General features: G+C 63.1%; 1 protein-coding gene across 9 annotated transcripts in view; it reads right to left on the reverse strand.

The window, feature by feature from the left end:
* The window catches only part of DCTN1 (dynactin subunit 1), a 42,288-nt gene that overhangs the window by 14,663 nt on the left and 9,261 nt on the right, over nt 1-18,364 (reverse strand). For 4 of the 9 annotated variants that reach the window (NM_001396021.1, XM_046940295.1, XM_015301316.4 and 1 more), the window contains 4 exon segments: nt 287-475; nt 14,030-14,061; nt 15,900-15,978; nt 18,032-18,280. In NM_001396021.1, coding sequence (NP_001382950.1) covers nt 287-475; nt 14,030-14,061; nt 15,900-15,978; nt 18,032-18,259 — 528 coding nt within the window. In that variant the 5' untranslated portion in view covers nt 18,260-18,280. 9 annotated transcript variants of the gene reach the window in all.

The following is an 18,364-nucleotide window of genomic DNA, read 5'->3' on the forward strand; positions in this document are numbered from 1 at the left end:
CAGGGTGGGCTCTGCGTCCTCTCTGGCCACGAATCCCTCACGCTGGTGCCCTACGTGTTCCTTGAGCTCTCATTCTAACTAACTACTAGAAAGCAGGATGGAAGTCATGGAAAGCTATTCGAAAGAACAGAAATGGAAGAACTGTTAGAAACAGCCGGGGGGAGGAAGATGGGACTCGAGCAGCCCCAGGCTGTGCCCTGCAGGGTTCTCCCTTTGCTGCAGCGCTGAGGACACGGATCCCCTCTCCTGCAGGGTGGGCGCCCTGCACACGTGGAGCCCCGCTTACCTTGGTGGGTGAGGGGACCATGGGTGCCACCGGTGAGGTCAGTGAGGGGGATGGGATGACGGGGGCCACGAGCGGTGTCTGGGCGGGCGTGCTGGGCTCACTGCTGCTCATCTCCCCACCTGAGGCCGAGGCCGACCCCGAGGGCCCCGCGGTGCCACTGGAGGGGGCGGAGGTGGGGGTCCGGGTGGGCTGCAAAGCAAAGGGCAGAGCATCAGCGAGGCGCAGCGTGGGTAAACGCTGCCAGGGCCACACACCACCCAGCACCCCCCAGCACTGACTGCTGCCAACCATGGCTCTCACAGCAGCACAGAGGAAGCCCAGAGTGAAGGAGGAGCGAGCGGTGCTCCAGGCTGAGCCCACCCGGCGCCACACTCCCAGGTATTGGTGGCAGAAGGGAACGCTTCATGGCACTGCTGGCACTGCTGGCACAGCGTACAAACCCCACAGCAGCTGTTGGTGTGCAGCAGCCCTGTGCTGGGTGCAGTGATGCAGCAGTGCAGCCCCCAGCGCTGTGCCACCTCCCCTCCCACAGCCACACTGCCGCCACGACACAGACCTGCGCATCCCCTGCGTGCGCCCCGGCTCTGCAGCGCTCCGCAGCTCCAGAATGGGGATGGAGCGGGGAACCAATGGGGAACGGAGCGACAGAAGGGCAGAGCAGCAGCTGGAGCCCAAAGGACAGCAGGGGAGCACGATGGAACCGCAGCAAAGGAGCACTGCTTCCTCTGTGCCGCTGCACTGCAACCAGCACTGCGGGCCCAGGGATGGCACTGCCCAGCAGGACCTGCCCCGGCCAATCAGCCCTGCGCTGCTGAGGGGCTCAGCCCACAGCCCCGGAGCTGGGCAGCCTCATCTCCTGACTGCATGCACTCCTTGAGATTGGCTGCACGGAGCGCTGCGGCCTCTCAAGGCACACAGACCGGGATGTGTGGCACGGCACTGCTGCACCCACAGCCCACTGCCTGCCCCACATGCTGGGTCTGCTGCCCGACCCACACCCGGTGCAGCACAGCGGCGCTGGGTGAAGGCAGCCCCTGCAGGCACAGCACAGCAATCCCCTCCGCGGTGCCATCGGTGACACTGTGGCACAGAGCAGTCTCCATGGCATCGAGCTGCACACATCAGCTCTGAGAAAGGCACCTCCCCAACAACGGAGTTCTCGTTCTGCTGCTGCAGTGCTTCATGGGCAAAGCCTTCAGTTGTGGCACAGAGCAACAGCCCCGGGGGCAGCGCTGCTCAGGTGCTCACGGCAGAGCTGACGGCGATGGGGCTGGGGGTGTCAGTGCTGCCGGGCAGGGCCAGACTGCAGAGTGCTCTGGTGAGGGCAACAAAGCTGGCCGAGGGCCGCAAGATGTGCAGGGCCGGAGCGCATGGCTTATGGGCAGCGGCTGAGGGGGCCGGGATGGCTCAGGCTGGAGGAGGCGGCCCAGGGAGCCTCACTGCTCTCTGCAGCACCCTGAAAGGGGGTCGTGCACTCCCAGGGAACAGCAGGGAGAGGTGACAGCCCCACACTGTGCCAGGGGAGGGCCGGGAGTCCCCATCCCCGAACCACGGAGACGTGGCACCTGGGGACGTGGCCAGGGGGCACAGTGGGGTGGGCTGGAGTGGGCTTGGTGATGCCAGGGGTCCTTTCCAGCCTGAATGATGCTGTGACTCTCATACACAGCGGTGAGGGTGAAGCCATCCCTGTAGGGACCTCGCCAAAGAAGAGATGAAGCTGTTCGCCACTCACAAGCCCTAACCCAGCCCTAAATGGGTGTCTGCGCTCATCCAACCACGTGCTGCCCTCCTCCCAATGCATTCACTGCGTGGTGGGCCGAAGCACGAGGGGCTGCTGGGGGGGACACAGCGCTGCCCGACGGCTCTCACCGCCCCGCAGCTGCACGATGTGAAGAGCAGACGGGGAGCGCACGGAGCGGAGCGCAGCGCAGCGCGGCCACGCGGCGCCCCGGGCACGGCTCGGGCAGCAGCACCGTTCCCGGGCGCGCTCTGCCCCAGCGGGTCGCCCCGCGGCTCAGACCGCTCCGGAGGAGCGCGTGGACCCGGTGAGCCCCGGTGAGCGCCTCCGGGAGTCGCGCAGCGCCGGGACGCAACGCAGCACCCAGCGACGTGACGGGACGCGACCGCCGGCGCTGTGCTCACCTTGGGCCGCCGGGCGGTGGTCTGCGGGGACACGGGAGCGGAAGGCAGAGGAGGAGAGACATTCAGACAGGGAAAGACAGGAGCAGAGGTACAGCGGCACAGCGGCACACGCAGCAGAGAACAGGGAAAGGAAACAAAAGAGATGGCTGCCGTTAGTGCTCGCCGCAGCCGGGCACGGTGACGGCCGCTGCGCCGCCGGGGACGCGCCGGGCGAAGCCCTGTGAGCGCAGCCCCGGCACCCACAGCACAGCACAGCACAGCACAGCACAGCGGCTGCAGCCCCCCGAGCTGCCCGCACCCCCCACCACGCAGTCGCTCCCCTCCCCTGACGGCGCTGCTGGGGCTGCAGGCGGCGCTGCGTAGGGCTCACCGGGCTCTGCTGCTGGGAAGCGCATTTCGCTCCGCTCCTTCTTTCTGAGCGACGTCCAAAGAGCGCGAGGCCGACTTCGTTATCATCCCAGCTGCTCTTTTCCTCTCTCCCCCCACCCCTTCGTTGCTGAAGGAGCGGAGCATCACCGCACCGCTGCCCTGAGACGCTGCAGCCCCGGGCTCCCTCTCTGCAGCCTCTTCCCAAACACCCCGCGCTCCCTTCTCATTTCCAGACACAAACCCATCGCACGCACAGGGCAGGACCCCGCACTGAGCCCACCGCATCCCGTGGGGCGTCGCACAGCCCAGGGGGATCCCTGCAGCCACCCCCGGGCACAGCGGGGCCGAGGACAGCAGCGGGACGACCCCCTCCGGGGACGCGCAGCCCCGCAGCACCGACCCGACCCAACCGGCAGCACGAGCGGCTCCCCGCGCTCTGCTGAGGCTCAAGCCGACACTTCTCCCTTCTCACCCAGGGCGCTCTGACGGGCTGCGCTACGCACTACAGAGGGGGGGACGCACACCTCCCTGAGCAGCTTCTGCTCTGCAGAGCCAGCTGGGAAATGCAACGAGAGCAGAAGAGCTCAACACCTCCGGTACGCAGCGCTGCTTCAGGAGCTGCAGCACGAGCTCTGCTGGAGCACATTGGCTTCTTCTGGAAGTCCTGCTGCACACAGCCCTGTTACCTACAGCCCTGTTACCTACAGCCTGCTGCATATTGACCCGTTACCTACAGCCCTGCTGCATACAGCCCTGCTGTGTACGCTCCCATTACCTACAGCGTGCTGCACACAGTCCCATTACCTACAGCCCTGATACCCACAGCCTGCTGCATACAGCCCTGTTACCTACAGCCCTGTTGCACACAGTGCCATTACATACGGCCCCGCTGCACACAGACCGTGCAGAGGGACAATCAAATCCCCCAGGAAACACCTCCCTGGGAACTCAGTGTTGCCACCTTCAGCCCCGTCCCTGCACACAGCCGGGCTCAGGGATGGGCTCTGGCTGTCCCCGCTCACTGCCGGGGTCAGGCAGCCTCTGAAAGTGCCTCCAGCTGAAAGCCCTCTGCTTCCGTAGCTGCCCTGCTGCAAACCAAACTGTGCCAACAGCGACCCATCCCGGCGATGCTCTTCGAAGGCGGCCACGTGGAACCACAGAGTCCCGGTTTTACGCCTCCTGTCCCGGCACGGCCCTCTGCAGCGTGGAAGGAGGCTGTGCTTCGTGCACCGCTGTGCCACTGTGAGGAGCCCATCTGCCAGCGCGGGGTGACGGCCCCGTGGGGAGCGGAGCAGCACTTCACCATCTGCGGTCCGCGCTGCACTCTGAGCACCTCGCGGAGCGGTGGCCGCGCTGCGCTGCGCTGCTGGCTCCTCCCTCCCGGCCATCACGGTCAGCTGGTGCGGCTCTCCTCGCCTGTTCCCGTGCAAGGAAGTGCCCCCGGGTGGCACACGGCCGCCTGCACAAGGCAGGGCACGAAGGGACGCTCTGCTCGGCTCCAGGGATGGCGTAGCCCAGCGCAAACACCGCGGCCTCCCAGATCCAACCATGCCCTGCAGCAGCCCACGGCAGCTGTCGCCATCTCATCGGTCACCGTGTAGTGTGCAGGAGGGTGCCGTGCTGCCAAGCTGTGTCAGACCGGGCTGGCACAGCTCTGGTGTCGCCCAGAGCTGCTCTATGGGTCGCAGCTGGGATTTTCTGCGGCACCCCGAGGGGTTCCCCCCTGGGCAGCATGCAGCCCCGAGCATCACCCGGCACAGGGACAACCCAGCGCCCACCACCCCGTGGGCACCCCCAGCTCTGCAGCCCTCCCAGGTCACACCGGGTGCACCCTGCACACCGTCAGCGTTCCCAGCAGCTGGGATGCCCCACGCACGAGCAGGAGCGGCCACGTGCAGAGGGAGGGAAAGCAGCAAAAGGAAGCCCAGGGCTGAGCCGGGAGCAGCGCGGGGCTGAGCTGAGCGCACCCACCGGGCACTGCGGAACCGCACGGCCGGAGCCCACGGAGCTCTGCTTTGGAGGGGGTTATTGGGACGGAGGGCAGAGCAGAGCAGGCAGAGCAGGCAGAGCTCTCCGCTCTATTTGGTGAGCTCGAGGGATTGCAGCCATAGATGAAGATCGCCCGCCGCGATGCCGTGCATTAAAGCTGCAAAGTCTCCTTGCTGATGCAGTGGAGGCCTTTGGTTATTTCTATTTCCACTTCTCCACATCAGGCAAAAAAAAAAAAACCCCTCTCGATTTCTCCTTAACGCCAGCGCTGACATCCTGGCCGTGCTAAAAATAAGCATGCAGGGCAGCAGCAGAGCACTGAGCAGCACCGAGCAGCACCGGGTAGCACCGAGCAGCACCGGGTAGCACCGGGCAGCACCAAGCAGCACCGAGCAGCACCGGGTAGCACCGAGCAGCACCGGGCAGCACCGCACCGGGCAGAGCCGCCGTCCCCACCCCGCAGCCCGGCACAGCACAGCCCGGCACAGCACAGCCCGGCCGCCCCCCGTGAGCCCCGTGCGGCGCAGCGCTGCGGTGCGGCCCCGCTCCCACCCCCCCCTCCATCCATCCATCCCTCCATCCATCCCTCTATCCCTCCATCCATCCATCCCCGCGGCTGCGAGCCCCGCATGCGGGAAAGGGCGCGGCTGTACCTTCCGTGCGGCCGGGGCCTGCCTCATGGCGGCGGGAGAGAAGGGACACGGAGCCGTTAGCGCCCGCCGCCTGCAAATGGCCGCGCTCCGCGCTCGCCGCCCGCAGCTGCCGGAGCCCCGCGCCCGCCGCCCCGCGCCCCTCCGCCGCCTCCGCCGCCGCCGCCGTCTGACATCAGCGCGATGCCGCCCCGCCCCGCCCCGCCCCGCGATGCTCCGCAGCCGCCGCACGGGCGGACCGACCCGGAGCGCTCCCCGCCCGACCCCGCCGTCGCCCTTTCCCACAATGACGAACCACAGCTCCCCCCGCTCCCAGCACCGCTGACCCCCCCGGCAGCGTTCCCAGCACCAAAGGCCCGGCATCTGCCTCCCCCCCCACCCCAGACCCCCCCCGACCCCCCGGCCCGGTTGGGAAGACGAGCTCTGCCCGCGGTGCCGGCACTGAGGCCCCCACGCGGACTCAGCCCCAGCGCTACGACCACGCAATTACACCCCCGGAGAGACTTTTTGTCCCTAAAACCAACAGCCGCGTTATTCCGAGAGCCCCGAACGCCTTCAGCTCAACACTCCGACGTGGAGGGTGGGAGCGTCAGAGCAGCGGGCTGAAATGGGGGAGATGGGGTCGGACGGGAGAGCTGAGCGAGGAAATGACAGCCCCAGACCGCCGCCCTGCACCGCCCCCACGGGGCTCTGGGCACCGGCTCGACGGGAGGCAGCCATGGCCACAGCACGGGTAGGGCCGGCTGGGCTTTAAGGACCCTTCCATCCCCAACAAAATGGTTCTGTGATCTTTAAGGACCTCCCCAACCCAACCATCCCATGGTCCTATGATCCTTAAGGACCCTTCCAACCCAACCATCCTACCATCCTCTGCTTCTATGATCCTTAAGGACCCTTCCAACACAACCATCCTATGCTTCTATGATCCTTAAGGACTCTTCCAACACAACCATCCCATGGTTCTATGATCTTCAAGGACCCTTCCAACACAACCATCCTATGCTTCTATGATCCGTAAGGACCCTTCCAACCCAACCATCCTATGCTTCTATGATGTTTAAGGACCTCCCCAACACAACCATCCCATGGTCCTATGATCTTTAAGGACCTCCCCAACAACCATCCCATGGTTCTGTGATCTTTAAGGACCCCTCTCTCTCTGCAAACATTCCAGGCCATTTCTCACAGAGCCGACCATCCTCTGCTGGCCCCAACCACCACCAGCACCATTCTTCAGAAGGCCAACAGAGGAGCCCACATGCACTGGCACCGCACACTGCCCGGCCAAACGCTGAATCACCGCTCATCAGCCCACATCCTCATCTTATCGTCTGACTCCATCCAGCCCTCAGGGCGACTTAAAAGCACTCAGCGAACCGAGCTCCACTTACGTGCCCCAATCAATGCCCCCCAGGGATGCAGCCCGGCTCTCATTACACATGAGCTGCTCGGGGATGGGCTCATGTCAGCATCCCCGACCCCACCCAGCACTGCCCTGGGGGCTGCTCTGCTCCCCAGGAGCCAGCACTGCTGCGTGTCACCCCACAGAGAGAGGGGACAGGTCCTGGCAGCTGGAGATCAGGTGCAGCCCCATGTGGTTCTCAGAATCACCGGGTGGGAGGGACCGGAGGGGTCATCTCCATCACAGCACAACGCTGTCCAGGGCCGCAGCCAACACGAGGGGGTGAGGCTGGGACCAAGGCACGGTGCAGGACCCCCCTGGCATGGTGGGTGCCCGGTGGGGCAGGCCCAGGCCTTCGGTTCCTCTTTCAGGTCCTGCTGTGTTGGGGTTTTCTCCCGGCTCATTTGTAATGGGTTCTTATGGGCTTTTTTTAACCAGTGAAATCCTTCCAGGAACGTCAGCATCATTCAGCTGGCAGACAAAACAGCACGTGGCTTCAGCAGAGCCCAGGAGAAGGGCGCAGCTGAGATTTTCCTACAGGATAAGCACTGTGCCACTAGATTACACCACAGAGAAAACGTGGATACCCCATAAAGATATCACACAGAGAGAGGGGGAGAGAATTAATGCAGCAAGGAAGGCAGGGCACTTTGCTGTAACACTCCCAGCGCTTCCCCTGCCAGCAGGCAGGACCACTGCTCTCTCCAGCAACGCATCACTGCTGATCCAGGACCTGCAGGTGGCCATCACTGTGCCAGGCACCACACTGCCCACGTCCCATAGCCAACATCTTCAGCAGCACATGAGCCAAAGCATCACAGGCGGATGGGTCCTCTCCTCTCCTCTCCTCTCCTCTCCTCTCCTCTCCTCTCCTCTCCTCTCCTCTCCTCTCCTCTCCTCTCCTCTCCTCTCCTCTCCTCTCCTCTCCTCTCCTCTCCTCTCCTCTCCTCTCCTCTCCTCTCCTCTCCTCTCCTCTCCTCTCCTCTCCTCTCCTCTCCTCTCCTCTCCTCTCCTCTCCTCTCCTCTCCTCTCCTCTCCTCTCCTCTCCTCCTGCAATTTTCTGCAGTTCAAAGGACAATGGCAGCCTGCATTGAGTGACCTCCAAGGAAACAGCCGCCACAGCCCGGCTGGACCCACCTCAGACGCAGACACAAACAAGGCACGGCTGCAGCCCCTGGCACCACGCTGTGAACTGGCAGAAGCCGTGGGCTCTGTAGGGCAGGGGCAGCCAGCCCTCCACACCACAGCTCAGTGCTCACTATCACCGCCAGGCCGGCCAGCCCCCGTCCCAGCAGTGCCTTCCCATCTCCCAGGCCAGGTGCTTTTTCCAGTAGCGGATCTCTGAGCACCTGCAGAGGTGTCCAACCCATGGTTCAGGGCCTCGAAATGGAGTGTGCTGGTGTCAGCCCTCTGCTCCCCTCCTGGATCCCATCACTCTCCTGCCGGCTGCAGTCACCCCCCATGGCTCACAGCAGCCCTCTGCCCACAGCCCACACCCAGCCTGGCACCACCACACAGGGCACAGCCACGGCCGTGACCTCCCTGTGTGGGATCTGCTCAGCCCCAAGCTGGGTTCTGCCCCCGGTGCTCAGCTCCATGTGGGGATCCACGCTGTGCCCAGCTGGGTCCCACCCAGCAGTGATGAACCCAGAGCCCAGGTGACACCCCCAGCCGCTCACCTGCCCCGCGATGGCACGCTGGGGCTAACGGGGGGAGCTCCCTGCAGGTGGGCAGTCAGCCCAGCAGACCCGATGGGCTGCGCCAATGTCCCCACTGCAGCAGGCAGGCTGGAGCCGGGTGGCCCTTAAGGCCCCTTCCATCCCGAAGCACTCTGGGATGCTGCGGGCACAGTGAGCACCAACAGCTCTTGGGGTCAGGCCACCAACACCCAAACCCCTGGGCTCCCCACACGCCGTTCCTGCGGGCAGAGACAGGAACAAACGCTCGGCCCATCCCACCCCACCACCCCACCCAGCGCTGTGCGCCCCTCAGACAACAGCAGCCCCTGCGCTCGGCTGACAGCCGCGTGGGGAGCAAAGTGCCACCTGCACTGCTGGAGGAGTCGGCGGAGTTCAGGGCACTGCAGTAAGAGGGGGAAGGCGGGAGCTGCTCTCACCAACCAGCCCTCCCTGAGGCACTCTCAGCTTCCCAGCCCCACAATGTCTGTGTCCTACAGGCAGCACAGAGCCAGCCACACCTCCCAGAGCCGCCCTTCAGCAGGAGGAGGAGATCGGAAAATGCAATGTCACAAATGAAGTCAGATGCTTCTGAACTGCCCGTTCAAAACACGCACTGACGCCCAAGAGAAGTGATCCACGGAGGAGCTGTGCAGCTTAGCAGGGACTCATAGCACCACCAGAGATAATCACATTGCTGTATCGTATCTCGGCCAGGAGCAAGCACGGCCTGACCGCAGGGCTGAGCTCAGCTCGTTCACAGCACCTGCAGTCTGCACACTGCCCTCCCTGCAGCCAGCAGCAGAGCAACCCAGAAGGCCCGCGGTTCCCTGCAGTGTGGGCACGGAGTGTGGCCAGCAGGGCAGCGGGGTGCTCGGCCCTCTGCTCTGCGTGGGGGGAACACATCTGCAGCACTGCGCCCACTGCGGGGCTCCCCAATTCAGGGCAGACCCCCGCAGAGCTGCTGGGGGCCTGGAGCACCTCCTGATGGGGACAGGCTGAGAGCCCCGGGGCGGTGCATCTGGAGGAGAGAAGGCTGAGGGGATCTGAGCAGTGCTGGTGGGGGTCTGCAGGGCAGGGGATGGGCTGGGCTCTGCTTGGTGGTGCCCAGTGCCAGGACAGGGGCAGTGGGCACAGCCTGCAGCCCGGGGAGCTCCGTGCGGCCGTGAGGAACAACTGCTGTGCTGTGCTGTGCTGTGAGGGGGGCACAGCCCTGGCACAGAGCTCAGGGGCTGTGGGGTCTCCTTCCCGGAGAGACCCAAACCCACCGGGATGCTTTGTGTGCAGCTGCTGTGGGGAACGGGCTGGGGGTGGGACTGGGGGAGCCCCGGAGGTCCCTCGCAGCCCCTACAGCTCTGCGACTCTGTGCTGCTCTGAGAGCCTTCTGCGGGACATGGTGTGGCAGCTCAGACGTGAGGCACGCTCTGTGAGATAACCGGATTACTCCTTCCTTTAAAAGATTAATAGTGCCTGAGCCGACCCCCCCCCGCTTTCAAAGCAGCCATCTGGACGCACGGCCCCGTGCCCTCACGGAGCTGCAGAGCCCATCTGCCGCCCTGGCACCGAGTGGGGCGACACGGGAGGGTCACGCAGCACCACGGGATGGCGGGGAGGGATGAAGCTGTGCTCATTACGGACCCGTTGTGCTCTAAACAAAACACTTAAAATCCAGCTCCAGCTGGAACGCTGAAGGCAGCAGGGATGCCACCGGAGCAGGAACAACAGCAGCCCATCGCACAGCAGCAAACAGGTACCGCTCCAGCTCTGCCCGCTGCAGGCGAGCTCAGCTCACAGTCCGGGCGGCTCACAGACTCCCTGAGCAAAACACAACCACTGCACTTTGCTTTCCTTCACGCTTCTGTGCCCGGCCCTTCCTGCAGCCCTGAGCGCCCTCCCCGCTCCAGACATCGCCTGCAGGGCCACGCAGTGCCCGGCTCAGGGTAACTGAGAGCTCCCGGCTTCACCTGGCACAGCCACGGCCCCCCCACAGCACGGGGCTGCCCCACGGCCGGACCCCACAGCGCTGGCACTGTGCTGCTGTCACAGTACATGTCAGAACTGCTCCTAATGAGCGCTACGGCGAGGCTCCAGGACAGCAGCAAAAGCAAGGCAAAGGGTGCAAGGAGCGGGGATGTGGCTCGGGGAACAGGGACCATCTGGCACAGGAAGGCAGCAAGCAGCAGCCTGTAATGCGATTATGTCTATATTTAACACGCACAGAGCTACCTCAATCTCATGAATGAGGATTTACCTGCTAATAGTGCTGGTTCTTGTGGCCGTGCCAAGCAGGCCATGATTCTCACCTAGCTGGGCACCACCAAGAGCAGTGGAGGAAGGGGGAGCGGAGCGTGGGACGGTCTGAGCCCCGCCTGCACCCTCCTTCCTCCACACCGTGCCTGCAGGATGGGCTCTGCACAGCTCTCGGCACACTGCTGCTGCTGCGGAGCAGCGCAGAGCTGTGAGCAGATGGCAGCACGACCTGCAGGCAGCCCCACTGCCCCACAGCCCAGCAGATGGGGGGCTGAAAGGTAAAGAAACAAAGCACCCAAACGGAGCAGCTCTTCCCGACGACGGAGGCACGAGCAGCCGCTTGAGCACAGGCTGCACGCAAACCAGCACAGCAAGAACACCGACTGCAGGCACAGGGAACGCATACATGGCATTCCTGCCATGCCTTCCTGCCCCGGACCCGACTGGAAGCAGCTGGAAGCACAAAAGGAGCAGCAGACGCCGCTGTCGGGCAGAGGACCAGCAGGTACGGTTCCGCTGCTTGCACCGGGCTGTGCCAAGCCCAGCTCTGAGCGACTGGCTCTCCCCTCCTTCCACACAAACAAACCTACCCCTAAGCAGCCTGTAGGGAATTCGCACTCCCTCCCTGTAGGAATGACCCTTCCCTCCCTCGCCCCACGCAGTTATAGCTGAGTCTGACAGCGAGCAGTACTGCAGGCCCTGTGCTGGGCGCCGCACACAGGCGGGTTGTGTGGGTCCTCACCCCGGGGGCAGCCCCAGCCCCAGGAGCAGGGCAGCACCACACGGAGCACTGACCCACCCCAGCCCATGGCAGCACAGCACCTGGCCCAGCTCTCACCTTCTGCTCTTTCACAGCAGCTCCTGCCCTACCGGAGCTATGGCTCACCGCTGCTCTCCAGCGCAGCGTTACGGTGTACTGCCCACAGCGGTGCTATGCATTCCCATAAGGGCACACGGCGACCCTATGGCCGCACGCCTGGTCACCGCGCTGACCTGCCCCGTGTGGGGAGAGGCGCTGGGCTGGGGCCGGGGGGGCATGCAATGAGCAGACATGCAGCTGGAGATGGAGTGGGAGGGCTGGGATGCACCCGCGGCGACGCATGCAGCTGGGATGGAACACACAGACTGTCAAAAACGCACCACCTTTTTGGGTTTGGCTCCACGCTGCATGAGGAGGAAATAAAAGGTTGAGAGTTAGAGCTCGTGGCGTCGGATGGCGGCGCTGAGAGCAGCTCTCTGCTCAGCCACCACCACCCTCAGGGCTGCGTGTGCATCCACCACGCTGCGAGACCACGTACAGCCAGAAAGAGAAATGCATTCGGACTGCTTTGAACAAATGTACGGAGCCTCCACACAGGAGAGCAGGCAATGGAGAGTGCTTCCAACCCCTCCGTGTATGCCGGCGCCACCGACCTGGCTTCCAAACTGGGCTGGCACAGCAGTTTGGGGTCAGGGCGTGCTGGAAGGAGCGCACAGCAGCAGCCCCCAGCACTGTGCCAGAGGGGTGGGGGTCCCAGCAGGGGTGGGGGTCCCGGCAGCCCGGCCCCGCTCCCAGCCCACACAGAACCCAGGCAGAGCCCCCGCACCGCCCGCACCGCCGCCCTCCGGACCCCACAGAGCTGCAGGGATCGGCGCCCTCAGCAGGCAGCAATGGGTGCCCTCCTCCACAACAGAACGGCTCGAGGTGCTCTCATTAGAATGGACATCAGTGCTCGTTTTCACCGAAAGGGAAATTTGGGGCTGCCCACAATGAACAGCAGGGCCGTGTTTCTTCCAGCAGAAGGGAGGCAACCCTAACTCTTTCACCCCAGCAAGAAGCAGTGGGTGGAAGCAGCCCTCAGCTCTGCACTCAGGAACTCTCAGCCTGGTGGCTCTTCCAGCCACTCTTTGCTCCCCAGCAAAGCCCACACCCTGCACTGTGATGCCCCTTCCCTGACAGCAGCAGGAAGCCATCCGTGCTCGCATGGACTCCATGCAGTGCACCACCAGTGTGGGAGAAGCCTCCTGCAGAGGGTCTGTGAGTCCCAAGGCTGCGGAGCTCCTGCACTGCACCCACCTACAGGAACTGCCTCTTAGGAAATGGGGCTCTGCCACCAGAGCTCAAGAAGTGCTGGGACAACACCCTCAGACAGCGGAGCTGCTGGAGCCAGGAGTTGGACCTGATGGTCCTGACGGGTCCCTCCCAGCTCGGGATGCACAAACTCAGGCTGCCCCAGGGCCCACAGCACTGACACACTGCTGAGGGCTGCAGGGAGGCGGTGGGAGCAGGGCTGTGTGCCACCAGGCCGGCAGCAGGGCAGTGTGGGGCGTGCAGATGTTGGCGTGTTGTGCAGTGTGAGCCCTGGGCTGGGCACCCGCAGGGCTGGGCATGCAGCCCCGAGGCACCAAGAACCGGAGAGCTGCTGTCGGGATCTGGCTGTGAAGGGCCATCGGGGCAGAGCTGCTTTCCAGGGAATGCAACACCAAAAGCACCCCACTGCAGCAGCACCAAGCAGCTCCGGGAGGAGCAGTGTGACAGCACCAGCCCTCATTTGCCTTCAGAGCCTCAGGAAGGTAAAGGAGCGGTCAGAGGGCAACAGGACAGCAGCCACAGCCCCGCAGCGCAGACCCCTCTGTTCCACCAGCTGTGTGTTAACCCAGCGCACCATTAAAGCCAGGGACTGAGATGCCCCACATCACAGGTGGGGAACACGGGGGGCCACGGGGCCACCAGCACAGAGGCTGCAGTGGCAGATGCTGACCCAACAGGACATGGCAGCAGGAGGCCAAGCAGCACTCAGCACCCTGCAAAATGCCTCAAGCCCTCGGTGGAAGGCAGGGAGGGGTTTCCCCCAGCCCACGCTCCTGGAACCCATTGGGCTCAGAGCACAACAAGAGGGGACCCACTCTGATTCCTGCTGCCCTGAGATACATCACCCATGGATGCAATACAGCCGCAACAATGCCTCAAGCATTGGGATTCCTGACAACGATGCTCAGAAGCACATGCAAACCCCTCACTTCCCAGGGGTTTGAGAAGTGCACTTTGCCACTGGCATCCTCACTACGCAGCACTGAGCTGAGCAAGAGAGAGGCCGGAGGAGCCCTGCCCTTCCAGCAGGTTTTGTGGGGGTGCATCTCTGTATGCTCCCCCTGCGGGACTGGAGCTCTGAGAGGTGAGAGGTGGTAATGAAAGTAACACCAGCAGAGTGGACCGTGCAGATCTGCCTCTCCCACTGCACACAGAGCTGCAGGCAGCAGCTCACAGCGTGGGCTCAGCACTCACCAGTTTGCTGCCTTTGGCGGCGTCCAGGGAATCTGCAAAGGGAAACAGAAACAGAACTGTCAGCGCTGGCCTGAAGGAGATGGTTTCTGTACACACAAAGGACCCGACGTGTGTTTGCGCCAGGCTGAAGCAGAGAGCACAGAACTCTGGATAAATAAAGCAGGAAATGGGGCTGTGATGGGCACAGGTGTGGAGGAGGAGGGACTCCCAGTAGAGCTGCAGATACCATCTGGGGGAAAAGCCTCAGTGCCAACACAGCTCAGGGAGCGCCAGGTCCTGCAGCACAGCCTCGGTGGGAGGCACACAGCAGGGCAGCACACCGACCACTGGGCTGCAGGACGAGCCCCAGGGCAGCACTGCCCACATCTGGAAGCACAGCTCTCCCCAGAGCCACACGCACACAGCTGGCACACCCCGGGCTGAGCAGAGCCAATCCCCGCTTCCCAGACAGCAAATCCACAGCGTTGAAGAGCAGTGACGGTGTTTGCCACCCAACCCCCCCTCCCCAGGTGCTGACATGACAGGATGCCACCCCCCCTAGCTGGAATGGAGCTCTGCAGCCCCCCAGGAGGCCACATCCCTGCACTCCGGATTGCTGCTCTCTGCGCCACCGCTGTGCGCAGCGCACGCTGCGATGTGAGCATGGAGGGGCTGCAGGGATGCTCCCATGCAGCAGCATGCAGGTCCCTGCAGTGGGGCTGGCACAGTCCCACCCCCTGCTGCAGTCTGGGTGCTCGGTGGGCACAGGGCTGCACACAGGGCCAGGCAATCTGCACAGGTACTGCAGAGCTGCTGCAGCAGTGCTGCCATTTCCATGGCAACTCCTGTAAGCACCGGCACCTCCCGGCTGGCGCCGTCCCCATCAGCCCAGCGCTCTGTGCTGCAGCACTGCGGGCTGAGAGCAGCACTGCTGCAGTGTGCCGGGCAGCACAGCTCCATGCACACAGGCTGTATGCACTGGGGGTGAGAATGGGAGGGGACACCTATGGGAGAGGGCAGCGGGCTGCAGCAACAGCAACCCGGGCTGGCAGCTCTCCCCAGGAGAGTGCTGCCCCACGATACCAACTGATCCCTACAGACCCACAATGCACAGACCTAAGGAGAAGTGGGGAAAAAAAACCCAATTCCTTGTATGGGGTGGTGGGTACCAAACTGTAGCAAGAAAAACCGTGCCTTCACCTGGTAAGTCTGATCCAAGACTGAAAAAATTGTACAAGTATATATTATATGTATATATTTCTATTTACATCCCATCACCACCCCCTGCCGCCATGGGGCACATTCAATAACAGCCTCACGTTGTGCTGGGGGGGCTCCGGTTGCAGATTAGGAACAATTCCTTTTTGGAAAGAGGGGTGAAGCACCAACATGGGCTGCCCAGGGGTCAGGGGGTCACCGACCTGGGAGGAGCCCCAGCACCGCAGAGGTGGCACTGGGGGACGTGGTCAGTGGGCACGGTGGGGTGGGGATCCTGCAGGGCTTCTCCAACCCTAACGGCTCTGCGATGGAGCTGAATGGTGCCTTTATTTGCCAAGCAAAGGGAAATTTCAGTTTCCAGCAGCCATGAGAGGGGAAAAAAACAAAGGAAGCAACTCCACTTGGAGCCACTCTACGTCCAACAAACGCCCACAGACGGAACCCCTCAGCTCAGCACGCTGCCCGCAAGCTGTCCAGGATGGATCCCTAAACGCAGCACCAAACAACTGCTCAACAAGAACAGAGGCTCAGAGGGAGGGAGATCTGCCTGGAGGGGAAAACGCCCCCCGAGGCGCCAGCAGCAGGCTGCCAGCAGCAGGCAGGCTCAATGGCACACACCCAGCAGCCCAACCCGGCACACACAGCTCCCCCCACCCCGGGCACAGCACCCCACCTCGCTTGGGGACCTTCAGCGCGGCCGACTCCGGGGTCTCCGGGGACGTCGTGTCCGCTCCATCTTCAAAAACCTGGATCTGGAAAGGAGTTAATGAGCGTGAGTGCCAAAACCACGAGCGGTCACATCAGCCAGCGCTGCAGAAGGCTGCATGTTTCTGCTGCAGGTTTGCATCTGAGTCCATTGAGGTCCTGGAACACCAGCAGCCAGCGGGGGCTTTGTGGGGCCGCACTGAGAGCTGCCGGCTCTGCTGTGAAGGCTGAAGCACAGACATGTCTGAGCTGGAAGGAGGAGTAAACCATCCACAACCTGCCAGCTGTGTTCATTGCTCGGGAAGGAGCCCCGGTGCCAGCAGTGTGCTCCCAAATGGACAGAAGGACGGAGATGGTGGCACAGCAATCGCAGCAGTCGCACCACTGCTGAACACACTGAAACCACAGTACCCAGAGTGGGAAAAGGGAAAGGGTTCCCCCAGCCATGCTGTGAGTGTGAGTGTGCTGCTGACCCAGGCTGAGCGACCTCACGAGGCACAGGTTTGCATGACCACACAATGAGAACAGAGCTGAGGAGCACCCCTTGAAATTCCCCCAGCAGTGCATTTCTGGAGCTGCAATCTAATCATAAATCAGAAGACTTGGAATACCGCGAGGCTTCGTCGATGTCTGCGTTACGGGAGGGAGACAGCAATAGGATGAGGGAGGTGGCACTGCTCCCAGGGCTTCCCACAGCCCCGCTGTGCCACAGCCCCGTGCCAGGAGTGCTGCCAGGGTGGCAGAGAAGAGCCACACCACCTCGTGGTGCTGCACTGCTGGCAGAAACTGGAATGGAGAAGAGCCGCCTGCACACAGCAGATGGTGAGTTCCTACCTGCAGAACGTGGATAATGAAAGCTCAGCAGCTCAACCCAGCTCGTGGATTACATTTAGTGTAAGGCGAGCGATGTTTAAGGGGAGCTCTCTGACCGACTCCCAGGCACCCAGCCCTGGGCCCACAGCTTTGCTGCTGGTGGCTCAGGGGCAGCATGCAGCAGGCAGGCTCGTACCATGCATTATAGAGATCGCTCCCAGAGAGTGGTGGTAAAGGCTCAGTGTGCAGATGGAGATCGGTGACAGCGCTGTCCCTCAGGGGTCACTGCTGGGACCAGTGCTCTTCAGTATCATCACGACACTGACAGTGGGATCAAGGGCACCCTCGGCAGTCTGCGGGTGAGCCAAGCTTTGGGGTGCAGCGGACACCCCAGGACAGGATGTCACTGGAGGGAGCTGGAGGCTGAGCAGCGAACCTCATGAGATCCAGCAAAGCCGAGTGCAAGGTCTGCACCCGGGTCAAGGCAATCCCTGCTGTCAGGGCAAGCTGGGGATGCACGGACAGACTACAGCCTGCTGAGATGGACCTGGGCTACTGGTGGGTGGCAGCTGGACACGAGGCAGCAGTGCGCCCTCACAGCCCTAAAGCCAACTGTGCCCAGGGCTGCATCCAAAGCAGCACAGCCAGCAGGTCAGGGAGGGGATCTGCCCCTCTGCTCTGCACTGCAAGGCCTCACCCGGAGCACTGCGTCCAGATGTGGGGTCCACAGCACAGGAGAGACACAGAGCTGATAGGCTGTGTTCAAAGGAGGGCCACAAAAATGATCCCAGGGACGGAACACCTCCTTGCAAAGAGAGGCAGAGCTGAGGCTCTGCAGCTGGAGAGGAAAAGGCCTTGGGATAGCTGGGAGCTGCCTTCTGTATCTAAAGAGGTTGTGAGAAGGGAAGGGACAGACCCCAGAGCAGGGTCTGTATGACAGACGGGGAAATGGTTTCAAACTAGAATAGATTCAGACTGGATGTAAGGGAAGAGCATTTGACGCTGGGGTGGTGAGGCACAGCAGTGGTGCAGAGCCCCAGGGTCAGGGATGGGGCTCTGAGCACTGCTGGAGCTGTGGGTGTCCCTCACTGCAGGGAGTGGGACCAGATGGCCTTCAGGGCCTCTCCCAGCTCAAACCACTCCGCATTCCGTGCTGAGTCCCAGAAGCACTGCGCTCAGTGGGAGTGAAGGACGGGCATTCCCTCCCCAGCAGTGGGTGCAGAGCCACGTTCCTCTATTGGGCCATGCAGCCCCTGAGCCCTGCAGCAGAGGTGCAATGAAGCGTACCTGCGACTGCCGCACGAAGATGCCGTGGTTCTCCTCGCAGGTGAAGTATTTTCTGCCCTGCACGGTGCCATCATTCTTGCCCTTGGCTTCGTCCAGGATGACCCCGACCCATTTGCCCGTGGCAAACAGGGTGGCCCCGACGTAGGCCACGGTCCCACGGTGCCCCTTCCCGATGACCTCCACCCTGGAGCCCACCTTGAGGGGTTTGCTGCTCGCTTCCGTGCTCATCCTGGGGCCGGCGCTGGATGCCTGCGGGCAGAGGGAAACAGCAGCCCGTTACCGATGGGTGATGGAAGCAGGGAGACAGACACAGGTGGAGGAGGGCTGTGGGGG

This window comes from Gallus gallus, chromosome 4 (assembly GCF_016699485.2).
Source record: "Gallus gallus isolate bGalGal1 chromosome 4, bGalGal1.mat.broiler.GRCg7b, whole genome shotgun sequence".
In the NCBI taxonomy this organism is placed as follows: domain Eukaryota; kingdom Metazoa; phylum Chordata; class Aves; order Galliformes; family Phasianidae; genus Gallus; species Gallus gallus.